Source organism: Lethenteron reissneri, chromosome 44, assembly GCF_015708825.2.
Source record: "Lethenteron reissneri isolate LAM-NWPU_2019-01 chromosome 44, ASM1570882v1, whole genome shotgun sequence".
Taxonomy (NCBI): domain Eukaryota; kingdom Metazoa; phylum Chordata; class Hyperoartia; order Petromyzontiformes; family Petromyzontidae; genus Lethenteron; species Lethenteron reissneri.
The window spans coordinates 11,205,862-11,221,662 of NC_083822.1; the positions used below are offsets into that span (position 1 = coordinate 11,205,862).

The following is a 15,801-nucleotide window of genomic DNA, read 5'->3' on the forward strand; positions in this document are numbered from 1 at the left end:
TCTCGGTTCAATTTGGATCTCATCTATGAACATACGTGTCAATTCTCGAGGATTATTCAACCCTTGCTGCTAACGGCTTCTCACAATATTGATGTTGTCTCACGGCCGTTGCGTTGAAAAATAACTCCCTCGGCCCCATTTGCCGCAAAGTGGGGGGTCATCCCCACGAGATGTGTTCTTTACTCGCAGCCTCTCTGAGATAAACTAACGATCCAAGGTTATAATTGTTATAATTTCACTTGCTATGGGGGTGTTTACTAAATATCTAAATATTGAGGTTATTTTTTTAGGTTTCTTGGGTTTCTCTCTGTTTCTTGGGTTTTTCTTTAGGTTTCTTGGGTTTCTTGAGTTTCTTTTTAGGTTTCTTGGGGCTCTCTCTGTTTCTTGGGGGTTTCTTGGGATTCTTGAGTTTCTTGGGTTTCTCTTTAGGTTTATTGTGTTTTCCCTCTTGGTTTCTTGTGTTTCTCTTGAGATTTCTTGGGTTTTTCTGTTTCTTCGGTTTCTCTTTAGATGTATTGTGTTTCTCTCTGTTTCTTGGGTTTTTTTTAGATTTCTTGGGTTTCTTTTTCGATTTCTTGAGTTTCTCTCTAGGCTTATTGGGTTTCCCTCTAAACCCCACCCAGCCCCTCCCCACCCTCCCCTCCCCACCCAGCCCCACCCCTCCCATTTTTGGATGCACGACGGTCGGACGGACACAATAATCCCCTGTGGGCTGGTGTAACCAGGAGGTTCCTACCAGTAAAAGCCCTCTCCTGCCACACTTGCTGCAGAATTGAAACCCAACTAGAGTTGTGAGTTCCAACCCTGTTTGAGGGTTGACTCAACACATCATCCTTCTGGGCTCGATAAAGTGAGTACCACTTTGTGGGGAAGTCCACATTGCTTGTCCTATGGATAGACTCATCCCCGTTATGGGAATGAGGAATTTCCACCACTGGCTCACGACTGGAGTCAACAAGAGATGAGCACCAATGCCTCCAATGCTCATTTAAGCAGAACATCACTTTTTTTTAGTTATAAAGTCCTGTAGACTTCTCCCCGTGTTATTACATAACCATACGTTCATCCTTACCAACCCCGCCACCGATTTAAGCGGTGGGCTGCTGATTTATCAACACTTTTGCCGCATACCGATTTTACATGGACGAAATAAGTTCATGCTAAGATAGATTTGCGTTGGCCTTGGGAGACCTACATCCAACAATTGTTTATGGCTGCTGCTGATGATGATGATGCGGTACCTTTTTTTCAGAATTGGTATCAATACTATGGGCCAAATAATACCAAAGTGCTGGGATTCCTTTGGCAACAATGCATCTACAGCCGGATGGGAACCTGCTGCGTTGGGACCCAGGGCTGTTCGAACGGTAGGGCGCACAAGAGCTGGGTACACTGAGAGACATCGCTCACCGCACCACTGCATTCTGTGTACGCGCGTGTGCTCGTGTGTGTGTGGGGGGGAGCGGTGGTGCAGTCGTTAGCGCGCTCCGCAGTGGACCCGGCAGTATAAGGGCACGAGGTGACCAATTACGCTTGAATTGGTCTGTAATAAGGTTGGCACTAAATTTTGATTTAAAGCTTTCGTGACTGCAGGGATTCATATTCTTGGTTCTTTCGGTAAAGTCACGGAGAAGGGAAATAATAAAATAAAATAAATATAAAATAATAAAAACATTTATTTTTATTGTTTAATATTTATATTATTTAACAATAATTTTTTTTTTCATTATTTCTCTTCTACGTGACTTTACCGAAAGAACCAAGAATACGGTTGGCACTGACAAGGGGTTCACAGGTATGCGGCTGATACACCCGAGTTCGATTCCCGCTCACGGCCAACACCATTGACAATTGTCTGAACCGGTCCTGGGCCTCCCCTATGTCGACTCGGCCTCAAATGATTTCCCGGCGCGGTGTGTAAACATCGGGCGTGGTGCTGGCCACTCACCCCCTCGTGTGCCGTGCCGGCCTTCATAGGTGCTCGCTAACAGCGCTTGCCCTGACAGTCTGTCTGTGAGGCTACAGGGGGTGACCTTTGTCTGGTGTTGTTGATAAAGGGGGCTCGCACTCTGAGCCTGCATCACCGGCTGCATCACCGCTTACATAACCAAGGGGCCACATTTTTAGCACGGTGAGCAGGCGGTTGATCTGTGTCCACAACAGCTGACGTCAGCGGTTGGTAATTCTCAAAATCTGATTTGGAAAAAAAAAATCTGTTGTACGTCTACCTGCGGATCCGGAGTCGCGAATGTGGCTCTTTAAGGACTGCTTCGTGACATTATTCGCATGGTATTGCGGCAATTGATCTATTGATTTAATTTTTTTACCGAATTAGGAGAAAATGGCTCTTCTTATTATTATTATGTTGGTTGCCGACCTCTGGTCTAACGTTTGGCATGCGGGCACACTCACGGTGTTTAAAGCAGCCACACACTGCATGTTATAGCGTGGACGTGGTTCCTGCTCGTTCTGTAACTGAATTCATCATCATCCATGATCATCATCAATTGATTCGTCTATATTTAATCCACCACTCCATGCCTCCATGAAAGTCCAGGGCCTGAGCAACAAGACACAAGCTTGCAGTGTTAGACCTCGTTAGGTCAAGCCACGTGTGTAAAGAGATTTAGGACTAGATTTTAAGCTTTCGTGACTGCAAGGATTCATACTCTTAGGTTTTTCCGTAAGGTTACGTTAAAAAAATAATACATGAAAATAACTACATTAGTTATTTAATAATATTATTTCAATTATATTCTTATTATTTATTTTTTACCTACGTGACTTTAATTATTATTATTTCAATTATATATAATTATATTAAGAATATAATTGAAATAATAATCATTATTTCAATTATATTCTTATTATTTATTTTTTACCTACGTGACTTTACCGAAAAACCTAAGAGTATAGAGCTTTAAGACGTTTGCAAAAATAGTGGTGACATTATTTTCCTTGCAGAAGCGTATTTTTGTTCATTAAAATGCAGCAACATAATTCGCGTGCAGGCCAACATCACGGACGGACTAAGATGATTCCCGCGTGGCACTAATTAATATACCCACACTGCACGGCGCGTCAAGTACAGATGTCACACGTCAGCACTAAGGCGGATTGCGTTTATCAAAGGAAGCAAACGAAATAATTCTCGACTCGACTGGACATGTGTGAAAAAGAGCTTTATAGCACATCGGATTCCTCCAGTATAAATCCATATTCTGATTTATTAAGTAGATACATTCCAAATATCAGCCATGGTGTGTGTGTGGCTTGTCGCCTCTTTAATTTGTATTAAAACGCAGCTTTTGAATAGGGCGTGGAATGTATGAGTCATATATGACCAAGCTACAAACGTACCAGGCTCCTTTAAAGAAAACATGATTGTTAAACGTCACCATTACAGTAATATAACAGAAGGCGAACATTAGAAACATGCTAAGGGTGTACTGCTATCCCTGTTGTCATTAATAACAACGCTAAATATTACACATCCGCTGGTGACCTCGCCTGATGCTGTCCGCAGTGCGCAGCTGTACTCAAATCGAACCACCAGGTGTCACTGAACCTCCAGTACTTGCTTTATTTAGAAGTTCGTGTGCGGACATTCGCCACTCAAGATCTTAAGTCGCCAGGTGCCGCTCTGAGCCTATAATTCTAAATTGAAAGCCAGTGCCGTATTAGAGAATCATGCACGCTGGACAAATTATATTTATATTATTTTATTATTTCCCTTCTACGTGACTTTACCGAAAGAACCAAGAATATGAATCCCTGCAGTCACGAAAGCTTTAAATAAAACATTACCGAGTGTTGAGCACAAGTCCAACTGACACGGGATCATTCATAATCAACGTTTTTGGGTTTAGATCGGGTTATTTATAAATGTGTCGTAACCCTCCACCACCCGATACGGCCAATCAGTAAAAAAGTGTCACGTTGACAAAAGACAAATAGTTCACTGCTTTAGCCCACCGGTGTATTGAAGCGTGAAACCACAACATGTACAATTTGAGTACGACGTTTCGCTGGTAATTGCATCCAGCATCATCGGGCAATTCACCAGAATGGTGAGGCTCTGCTCTATCTCCCGTTCTTATATAGAGCAGCAACAAGGTGACGTCATCATCAACTCATCGAAAGCCTACGTGTTAAACGGGATCATTAATTACTTATCGGGAACCACTCCTAATTCCGCACGACGTCCGCATGTTGATCCCATGGCTCTTTGTTTTTTTGGGATCAATGTTTTCGAGCAGCGTTTGTTTATAAGCAGGCAAACTCAAGGAGGGTTTTTTTTAAACTTTCAGTCTCATCAGCAGGGGCATGGCCTGCTAAATAAAAGCTGCTGCGTTGACTGGTGAAACTGAGCTTTTATTGTCACTCAAAATCCACCAAGACAGTGCGTGGCATATTTACACACGCTTGCTGTACAGAGCTTAATTGGTCCAAAGGTAAACATGGAGGGTTCTAGCCAATAACACCTAGGCAACCGCACAGAAATAAAAGGCACGCTATTTTTCAAGGCTGTATTGTCTCCTATGCATGGTGTTTGATATCGGCCCTAAGTATTCACTCAAATCATTCATGGGGTTCACAAAATATAAAGCCCAGGAATCAACACAGGGGATGACTCGGGAGTATTCAGATGGTATTCATATTGTTAGGTTTTTTTCTAGGTAAAGTCACGTAGGTAAAACATCAAAATTAATAAAAAATAAAATAAAACAAAAATCACGACGTTTCGGAGGCAACACAAGTCTCCGTCATCAGGTGGGACCGTCACAGCCGGATTAGCTGCATCAAGTGAGGCAATGATTCAAGATGTAATCCCTTAAAAGCAAGTTGAGGGGGAGGAGAGGGGGGGCTCATCAGAATGTGGTAGCCAATGAATGGAACGTATCGGGAGATGGTGCAGGTTTGTTAACTGGAATCATGCACTGGTTGGCGGTCTGAGGCACTGTGGCTAGACACTGGGTGGGGCCTTCAGATAAGGATGGAGGAGAGGACAATTACCGAGGCAAATATTTGGAGTGGTCTCCACGAGTCCGGCGACCACGGGGTAGACCTAAGAGCAGATGGTGGGGATGATGTCAGGCCACAATCCCTGCGTTTTACATAGTGACGGGCGGAAAAGTCACAGGCGAGCACGGGGAATATTTCCATTTGTATGTATGTTGAACTTCTTTCGCACCGTACGTAGCCAACTGTGCTAATCGGAGGTGTAGAGTCTGCAGGGCAGCAGCTGCAGGTTCTGTGGAGGGTAGAAGGCGCTGGAGAGGTGTGGGGCATTCAACGGCTTTGGCTACAGTGAAATCTTGATCTTGCTATTTATGATCATAAATGACCTTAATACAAAAACAATCGTAACGCATTATCAGTTGCAGCTTATAAGCTTTATTCAAATCTACGTTTTAAAACAAAAGTCTATTTCGCTCTGATCACATCGTGAAGGTGGATGTCAGCTTCCTTATTGTGTGCATTGAAAACTCATCTAGTTAACACGTATGATAACTTTATTTCAAATTGACAAAATTTAATATTCTTGGTTCTTTCGGTAAAGTCACGTAGATAGAAAATAAAATTAAAATAAAAAAGACTAAAATGTAATTGTAATAAAAAAATAGAAAATAATAAAAGCAAAAAACCACGATGTTTCGACACAAGCGGTCTTCATCAGGCGGAGAGAAAAGAGAGAGGGGGGGGGCAAGCCTCCAAATGCAACCACTTCGAAAAGCTTCCAGTGAGCAAAGCTGTGCGGCGTCAACAGCATGGGCGGGGCAGCCAGCGCAAATGTAGGAGCAAAGCACCACAAGTACATGGAGTTCAAGTGAGCGAGTGCGTTAGACAATGGGGGGAGGGAGGGGGCAGACAGGGGGAGAGAGGGGGGGTAGAGATAGGGGGAGAGAGGGAGGTACAAGTAGTGCTTTAGACAATGGGGGGAGGGAGGGGGAAGAGACAGGGGGGGGGAAGAGGGGGAGGTAGAGATCGAGGTGGAGCTGAAAGGCGAGGGCGCAGTCCAGGTGTGTTAGACAATGGGGGAAGGAAGAGGGTAGAGATGGGGGGAAGAGGAGGGGGAGAGATAGGGGAAGAGAGGGGGGTAGAGATGGGGGAGGGGCATTGCACCTCGCTACTATTTACTTAACAGGAAAAAATGGAGTAACCAGATTTGTCGTTTGAGCCAAAAACCTTGGCACTAATACTCAGGGTAGCAGTGGTTGATACATGAAAAACGAATTTGGTTTTTGGTTTGGCCAAGCATTGACAATTGGGCACCCTATGGTGGCTTAGCACCTTTGATTTGGTCACTTTATCTTCGCTATGTTTGTGACGACACCCTGGACACCCTTACAAATGAGACGCTCCATCTCATACGATTTTTTCCAGGTGAAATATTTTCAACGAATAAAATGTCACCTTCTTGGTTCTTTCGGTAAAGTCACGTAGAAGGGAAATAATAAAATAATAAAAATAAAACATAATAAAATACAATTCTCACGACGTTTCGGCCACAACGCAAGCAGCCGTCCTCAGGTGAAGAACAGGTCTATCGGAAAGACAGCGTCTGAAATTCTGTCGGAAAGACAGCGTCTGAAATTCAGACGCTGTCTTTCCGACAGCCGTTCTTCACCTGAGGACGGCTGCTTGCGTTGTGGCCGAAACGTCGTGAGAATTGTATTTTATTATGTTTTATTTTTTTATTATTTCCCTTCTACGTGACTTTACCGAAAGAACCAAGAAAATGAATCCCTGCAGTCACTAAAGCTTTAAATTAAAATGTCACCGTTTGTTAGTCTTTGTCCCGTAGCGAGAGCCACGATTTTAAGTTGTCGTTTGAAAGTGGATGGACGCTTACGGTCCGTGTGTGTGTGTGTGTGGTGCAGCATGGGTGCAGGCGGTGCAGGCGTTCATGATCTTGGCCATCCTGGCCTCCTTGGCCTCGCTAGCCATGTTCATGGTGGAGGTCTTGAAGATGAAATGCGGAAAGAAGTTCTGCATTCCTGGTCTACTGCAGTGCTCAGCTGGTAATGCGCACATTGACAGGAACACGGAATAGACAGGGTGGTACAGATGTCTTGTGATCCCCAATGCGTTGACCCCTAACATAGGTTTTTTTTTTCCCATTGAATATTCACTTTTGTTTTAAATAAACCTTACTGTAAAAGTTTTAGAGAATTAAACTGGGGTCACAAGACACCTGGACCACCCTTGAACCGAGATGCGGTCCATGCATTATCAGTAGCAAGAATTAATAGTCTCGTGTACTTCTGGCGTATGGCTAGATTTGTGTGTGAAAAAACATCGAAACGAAAGTTCAATATCAATGTTCGTGAGCCACACAAATGAGTGGTGGTTTTCGTCGACGCACTCTGTCTGGGTTTCCTATCAAAAGCTGGGGGCTGTCTTTGATCTTCCGCCTGTGAAGTGAGAAAGCGCACAGGGTCCGGCTGAGGTCTGGCTTCGGTTCGTTGCGGCCCCAGGAAAAAAATAAGATTTCCCTTTTCAACACCATGAATGCAATAGCAACAAAAAAAACCTCTCGAATTACATCCGCATGCGATTTTGACCATTTTTAAATCCTTTATATTAAGTTCGCATGCTTGCTTGCTTGCGTGCTTGCTTGCTTGCTTACGACCGTGCAAACCTTTCGGTCGTTTTTTATCCCACTTCCCGTGATCCAATCGAGCTGACATTTTGCACACAGACTTGTTGTGCGAGACAATTAATGTTCGTGAAAAAAAATTCCCAAAATTTTACACTTTTTAGGCAAAAAAAAAGTATTTTACATATATTCAAATAGAACGCATTCATGGCTTTGGCTGAACGTCAGAGTGCAAGAGCCCAGAGCGTAACCCCTCCACAGGCCGTGGCGGAGTAGCGCAGTTGGTAGCGCCCTCGCTTCCCATGCCAAAGGTCGCGGGATCGATCCCCGCGTCCTCCACAGGCGAATATATTTTTAAATCCTTTATATTAAGTTCGCCGCCACGCATATAAAGGATTTATAGTGAAAAACTTTGTTTTTACGGGTTTACTTGTTAGATCCAGTGCATATATGAAAAAAACACTTGCAAATGCCCATAGGATATATGAAATCCTGATATGCAATTTGCATTTCATCAATGTATCTTTCAGAAATGTAAAATGTTACCGTTTCCAAAAACATTACTGTGGCGTAAAATTTCAACCGGGTGTTCATCACGTTGGCTTGCTTCAGTTCACACTCCCGTCAAGACAAACGCAGCTCATTTTCCACCCCTTCCTCTGCCCCCCAGGCCTGTGTGCCCTCATCGCTGCATCCATCTTCACGGCCCGCTCGCACGCCCACCACTGGGCCAACGCCTGCCAGCAGAATTTCACGCTGGTGCACAGCGGCCACCCGTGCTTCAATGTCACCCTGTTCCACCCGGGACACAACGGCACGCCATTCTTCCTGGCCTGGTCCACCGTGCCGCTGCTGATCATCAGCGGGCTGCTCTACACGTTCCTCGAGAAGAAGGAAAGTTTCCCCGTCATGGCCACCAAGTAGAAGAAGGGAACGACGTTGGCACCGCATGCACCACGCAACAACAACTTTCATAATCAACGTTTTTGGGTTAGATCGCGTTATTTATAAATGTGTCGTAACCCTCCACCACCCGACACGGCCAATAAGCAAAAAAGTGTCACGTTGACAAAAGACAAATAGTTCACTTCTTTAGCCCACCGGTGTGTTGAAGCGTGAAACCAATTGTAAACGTTGTGGTTTCACGCTTCAACACACCGATGGGCTAAAGCAGTGAACTATGTCTTTTGTCAACGTAACACTTTTTTGCCGATTGGCCGTGTCGGGTGGTGGAGGAGGGTTACGACACATTTATAAATAACGCGATCTAACCCAAAAACGTCGATTATGAATATTGGTCGCGAAAGCCTGATACGTGTTAAACAACGACGACGGCTCTGCACGTGCCGCCCAAAAAACAAACAATAATCAAGGTGCGGGTAACACTAAAACCCGCAGGTCACGAGGCCAGGGCTCGTGCCAAAAACCCTCACGGTTGGACAAACGTCGTGCAATTTTAAAATTGTTTGCGAACTACTGAAGCCTATATAAAGCAGCTGAAATGTACGTTATTAATCAAATATTGGCGCAAGGGAATAAAAAAAAATGTGGCGCCGTGACCCGAGCCGAGCCATCGGCTATAATCTGCACCGACGAGATTTACCGTTTCTACGAGTTTATTGAGTTTCAGCTCCTGCCAAATTGTAAACCTGCAATTACAAATTAATGGTGCCTTGAAGATTAGAGCTGTGAATTCCGCATATAATTTGCAACAGGTTTAGAATACTCAAGATTTGAAGTTTTCGTGACTGCAAAGGTCCATACTCTTTGGTTTTTTCGGTAAAGTCACGTAGGTTTAAAAAAAAAATTTATCACAATTTATTTATTAGATTTTTTTTACCTACGTGACTTTACCGAAAAAACCAAAGAGTATAGTTTAGAATACTCCGTTTACCATTTTTCAGTGCCGTTTCAAAGTAACGGGGCGGTGGTGGCTATGCACACCTGTGATCCGGCACTGTGGAAGCAAGCGAGTGGATCAAACAAATAAAGATACGTTGCGAGACCCCCTTCCCACGAGCATCGAGGTGCAATGCTCCGGCCTCTGCCAGCAGAATGCTGGACGGCAAAGTGTGGGCCGATATCATCCGTCCCCCCTTCTGTATGGGATAGAGTGTTGCTCCCTCGCATGTGGTTTTTTTTTCCCGGGTCCTCTGGTTTCCTTCGACGTGTATAAACACCAATTGGCGGCTGAAAAATAGCAATTGCTGGTGCCGGCTCAACCCCTGGCAGCCTTCCAGCTTTGCGAGATGCAATTTGCATGAACGACGCTATATAAAAATGTAATCATTTAGATTTTTTTCTAATGTTGCAGTACAACAGCCAATCCAAAACGTACTGAGTCATTTATATGGATGCACACTAACCAAGTTGAGTATTCTTAAAATTGTTTATATCCACTTTAAAAAAACATTAACAGGAAAGGTGCACATACACGTTTCTTTTACACACGTTTCTACATCGAGTGGTGGAGGCAGTACATTTACCATGCAACTTCAAACCTCTGCTGCTCAATGCAGGAACTCTTCATGGGGAAACTGTACTATTAAGCACCAGTCCTCTACACCATCATACTGAACATGTACCTTCAAACACTTCACTCCATGGTGTACCACTAGGAAAGCATTTTTACTGCACGGGCATCTGCTCATGTGTGACCCCTACTCACGAGTCGCGACCCGATTTTAAAAAATGCTAAAAATCTTGAGGTAAATTTTTAACCAAAAATAACTTTATGAACGAAGACAATTGTTAAAAAGTACTAAAACACATTATTATATCCTATCTGTGAATACAAATACAGCAATATGTAAAGCACTGTCGTTTTAAGATTACTAAAACGATGTGGGTGGTGATTAGTTCCAAAAACAAGGGAGGATCAAACGTTTAAGCTGATGTTTCAACTCAAGCCAAACCCAGGCCCCCCCGCCTGCTTATTACAACCAGTGGGAATATCGTGGATAGATATCGTCAAATTCTGTCCAAAAAAAAGCCTCAATTAAAATGAATGTTACAAAATACCACACACAATGGCCGGTAATGCGAACGTGTTACAATCGGTTCGGGCACACGACTGCCGCTCAAGAACACAAGCACTGCATTCCGTCACCGAAGCCACAAGTTCTCCACCTGCAACACACAAGTCGAAGCCGCATCCAGGGGGGTCCGCACACTGCCAGTCATATAAACGGGTGAGAGCTGCAATGTAGACGCGGATTTACACAAAATGCACCAGGCTGTGTTGTGTTAATACGGCCAAAGTCCATGGGCACTGGCCGTGGCTACAAATGGCAGCGGGCAAATTTCAGTCGTTTCGACAGCAGAAGTGACACCACCACCCCCAGGCATGACTTAAGAGGGCGCTTCGGAGCCAAATGGTACATGGAACCAACTAAATTTGGACCATTTCGCGTGCTCGTTTTTGGTCACGCTGCATGTTAATGGCAAACGTAAGAAGCGGAAGACACTGCAAGTACAGTCCTTAGTTGTTAACCCTATGTCACCGAGAACAATTACCACACAAACGTTGCTAAGAAAGCTTCACCTTCAAGTATTACCACTAAAATAATAGTTTGCTATGTTGTATAATACACAGTATAAGTTTACACACCAGTTTTAAGCAACATAAGATTTGAGTGCAGACACTGACTGGGTGAGGTTTGGCACCAATTGCTCAAGACTTTGGGAACTAAGAAAATTAACGGCTTCTCTTTTGCAGCTCGCACACACGTAACAAAGTGTGCCATTTCCACATTTCCTACTTCCACTCTACACAGAAGAAATGGGGTTACTAAAATATACTTTCAAGTGTTACATTACTGTTACGGTGATGGTTTACCTGAAATTCACTTATGCTTACGTTATCAAACTTAACCTACCTTCGGCATGTATGTAACATCTTTTTGTGTTCGATTGTTGTAATGTCTATCCCTATATTAAAAAAATCTCATTTTACAATGACCTCAAAATGATGGCCTCCGCTCACCATATCTCACGGGGGTTCCCCGCATTCGAGTCGTCGCCGACGCCAACAAAATACAGCTGCTTGGGTGGCACTTGTGGCCGATGCTAGTGCTACTGTATCGAGTTAACAAGCTCCTCCTTCACACGTTATCTCAACACCTTTTGACCTTTGTGGAATGAAATTAACTCTTTGAAAACGGGTACTCAAGTAGTGAAATTCTAACAGCAAATAAAGATAAGAAGTGTTGCTGTGAAAATACAAAAAAACGCAAGACCTCCTGGTTGAACACATCAGCACTCCATACCACTTCATTGAGAGCAACCTCGATAACAGAAATGTCCACATCATCACCTTAAATGTTCACAAAGTGGAACAAACAGAATTGAACATACCGTTTTCAAAATAAAACATTTATTACCGTAAAGTCTACATAAGCTACTGCTTTTTGTTTTAATTTAAAACAGATTAAATAATGGCCTTAGTCATAAAAATGCAGTGTCATGTCATATATAAAAACAAGTACAGATGAATGTAAATTACTTAGAAAATAAAATATACAAACACTAGTATGCTACACTTATCGATTCACAGCAGACACCTATCAGCGATTTGCTATGCAAATAAAGAAGGTTAAGCAGTGTTACTGCTCGTTCTAATGTTTTTTTTTCAACTCGGGGTACAAAATAGTCGCATTACAAACTGGCAGTTTCAAAATAGCATATTTCGTGAAACAAATGTACATAAGTTATTTTGAGATGGAGGGCTTTATTTTCCCAGAACACGAAGAATAGCTTCAGGGGTATCAACTTCAAGTCGGTTACTTGGATGTAAAAATAACACTTTACAAGTTCAGCTGAGCGCAACACTTTGGGCCACAAGGTGCCAACACACAACACCCTCCAGAAAACGATCAAGGGGTCTTGAAGTCAGTGCACTGTGGTTCACAGAACGGTCCGTATCTGCCATAGACGTCCTTGGCCCTGACGGCGAAGTAGTACTTGCTGCGGCAAACGAACTGCGTGAGGGTGCACGCCATGGGAAGCGGCAGGGCCTTCACCTCCCCAATTTTCTTCCACTGAGAGGGCATGGGGCTGTTGGGGTCCTCGTGGTAGGCAAACAGGTGGTAGCTCTCGACGGGCGCACACTTGGGGTTCTCCTCCGCCACGTTCCACTGCAGCACGATGGCGTTCTGGTTGTCGGAACGGCCCAGCTTCAACACGGGCCTCTGGGGAGGCAGTTTGGCAGCGGCCTCAGTGGGCAGGCCTGGAGGAGGAGGGGGGGTCCCAGGCAACGGCGCTGGGTAGCTCTGACGCACCGGGGCCTGCAGAAGAGAGGCGACGATTACAGACAACTCTTGAATGTCAATTCACTCGCATCGTGCGCAATGGCTTCGACAACACTGCCTTTTGTGAAGTATTAAGATGGATTTTATATATTGCACTTTATTTTATAGATTGGTTTCAGATTTAAAAGTCCTGGATTTTTATAAGAACAATTTCGGTTTTTCCCATCCACATTTAGAAACATACATTTTGATTATTTACATTATTTGGCTTAAATACATTTCCACATGATGAGCCACTTCGTTGGGCTATCATTTGTGGCCAGGTTGCTTCTGAAAAAGAAAAGCTCAGTGGGCTTTACCTGGTAAAATAGAAATAGTCAAGTAAATGTTTTCTATACTTTGTATTGTTTGTTGTTGTAACTCTCAGTCCCACTCCTACCGGACATCTGTGAAAAAGCACTTTATAGCTCATCGGATTCTTCCAGTACAAATAAAGATTCTGATTTCGGATATATTCTTCACTGCACAGTGAAGCATTTACAAAAACAGACTTAGATAATGTGCTTCATGTGCTCATGTAAAATGTCTTGGTACTAGCAATAGTGACATGACGCCACGCAGCTTTACTTACGATGGGAAAAGCGTGGACGTGACGGCATGCAAGCGACTTCCCTTCCGGTTTTTGGATTAATCCGAAACAACAAATATTCGGATCATCCAACATATTTCATAACCTAGCTCTGAATTTCGAATATTTTAAGACGAATCAAAAATTCGGGTGGACATCCATGCACTATGGTTTACTCCGGTCCAATTTATGACAATCCACATTTACGAGTTTACATCATGCCACCATTGATCGATTTACGAAGCAGACACTTGGTTTACGACGCAGACACTTGATTTACGACGCATCTTCCGACATGACTCCAAACAAATCTTAACAGTGGGTTCGTTTTCCGATGTGACCTGGCACGGGAACTTTTGTTATTATCAAGTATATTTGTGGATTTTCACCGATTAAACCCTGTTAAATATGGCTGATAAAAGGAAAAATGCATCAGCAATTTTCTACTGTCTATAGAAAAAAATAAGGGTCCAATTTATGACGGTCCGATTTACGACTACAAGGTTCCCAGGAACATATTGTATCGTAAAAGCGGGGACTGCCTTGATATAATTTTACCCAATTTAAGAACATGCAATATTCATGGCTCTCATACAGATATAGAACATCATTTATTAACTCACTTTTGCAGTTAACATCTTTAGACCACATTAACCTGTTCTGAATTTCATTTGAACACTGTGCAGTGAAGAATTTAAAAAAATACAAATATATATAAAACACATGTGATGTTGCAATTTTTTTTTGTACAATCGAGGTCTCTCTGCGGGAGAACAGAGCACATCACAGGTGCTTTAAACCCCTGCACCCCAACGGCGACGACGCTTGCAAGATTAAACGAATCGGACTCGTCTCTCGTGTGAGAAGCCATAAAAACAAAAAAAGAAAACAGAATTCCACCCGAGATGTGAACACTCATCCATTGACGCAACGGGAATATAACGTGACATTTGTCGACATTTTATCCACGCAAATGTTCTCGTATCTCTTGAGAATGGCTAATAAAATAAGGACAGCATGACAATCTGAACAACAACAGGCATCTGTGAAGGATGTTGTGGTATAGGGCAAGGAAATTAATATTTGCTTCGTATATTGTGTGTGTGTGTAGTGGGTGTCGCAGTATACCGTTATGTAGCTGTTTTGATACGGAGACTGAGTGTGGGTAGACGGAGGGGCAGACACTCGCACCATATTCTGAGCCACTCGTCCGTTCAATCCGTTGACCATCTGCGTTGAAAGACCCTGAGAAAGAGATCATCGTCAACACTTTACCATTCAAATCCAAATCATTCTAGATTTGAAGTTTTCGTGACTGCAATGATTCATACTCTTTGGTTTTTTCGGTAAAGTCACGTAGGTAAAAAATTAAAATAAATTAAATCACGACGTTTCGGGCGCAACACAAGCGTCCTTCTTCAGGTGGGGACAACTTAGTGAAAGCACAACGATTAAGTGTGACACACTTAGCGAAAGCACAAACCGCTTAAGTGTGTCACACTTAGCGAAAGCACACCACTTAAGAGATGTGCTTTCGCTAAGTTGGGACAATGTCTGAAATATATATTCTAATTGAGTAATTTGGCAAGTATTTAGCAACTGAAAACCTTGCAGGACCCTCCTGAAAACAAGTCATGAGACTCGGTGTAGCGAAACTATGTTCATTTAAACAGGTAAGTCCCACTGAGCTGTATAGCTCTTTTTAAGAAGCGACATGGCCACAAATGATAGCTCAACGAAGTGGATTCTCATCTGAAAATCTATAGGAGCCAAATATTCTAAACACAAGTTGATTCTAAATGTCGATGGATAAACCGGAGGACCCGGGAGAAAATTCCACGCGACCACAGGGAGAGAGAAATGCAAACTCCAAATATACAGACGTCACACGACTGGAATCGAACCCACAACCTCCTGTATGCCGGGCGAGGTAGTTAACATCTCGCCACCGTGGTGCCCCAGGCTTTCCTGGGTAAATTCGTGTAATAGTAACAATTACCATCTTTAAGTTACAATAACATTGTCTGTCATGACACACGGAGGATTTTCTTTTTTTACGAATGCTTGTGAGCGAACTGATGACCAACTTACTGAAGGCACCACCAGCCGCTGCTGCTGTGTGTAATGAGGCTGGCCGTTGACTGGCATCGCCCCCACCGAGGAGTAAACGGGCACGGAGCTCATGCCCATTTGATTGGAAAAGTTCACAGCTGAGGAAACACCCAACAAAAACACGCACAGTTATAGCCACACACGTAGCGTACACCTTGCTGTTCTCGTGAGCCCATCCTAGTAAGTGCAGCCTCTACCCCCTGTTGGCA

The 15,801-nt window shown here is 43.5% G+C and overlaps 1 protein-coding gene across 1 annotated transcript in view; it reads right to left on the reverse strand.

The window, feature by feature from the left end:
- Window positions 1–9,978: 9,978 nt before the first annotated feature.
- LOC133353683 (activating transcription factor 7-interacting protein 1-like) overlaps window positions 9,979–15,801 on the reverse strand; it is a 39,874-nt gene continuing 34,051 nt past the window's right edge. The window contains exons 15-17 of the mRNA XM_061570113.1: window positions 15,572–15,690; window positions 14,609–14,725; window positions 9,979–12,888 (exon numbers count right to left, since the gene is read on the reverse strand). Of these exons, the coding sequence (XP_061426097.1) occupies window positions 12,478–12,888; window positions 14,609–14,725; window positions 15,572–15,690 (647 nt within the window). The 3' untranslated portion in view covers window positions 9,979–12,477. The remainder of the gene's footprint in view (window positions 12,889–14,608; window positions 14,726–15,571; window positions 15,691–15,801) is intronic.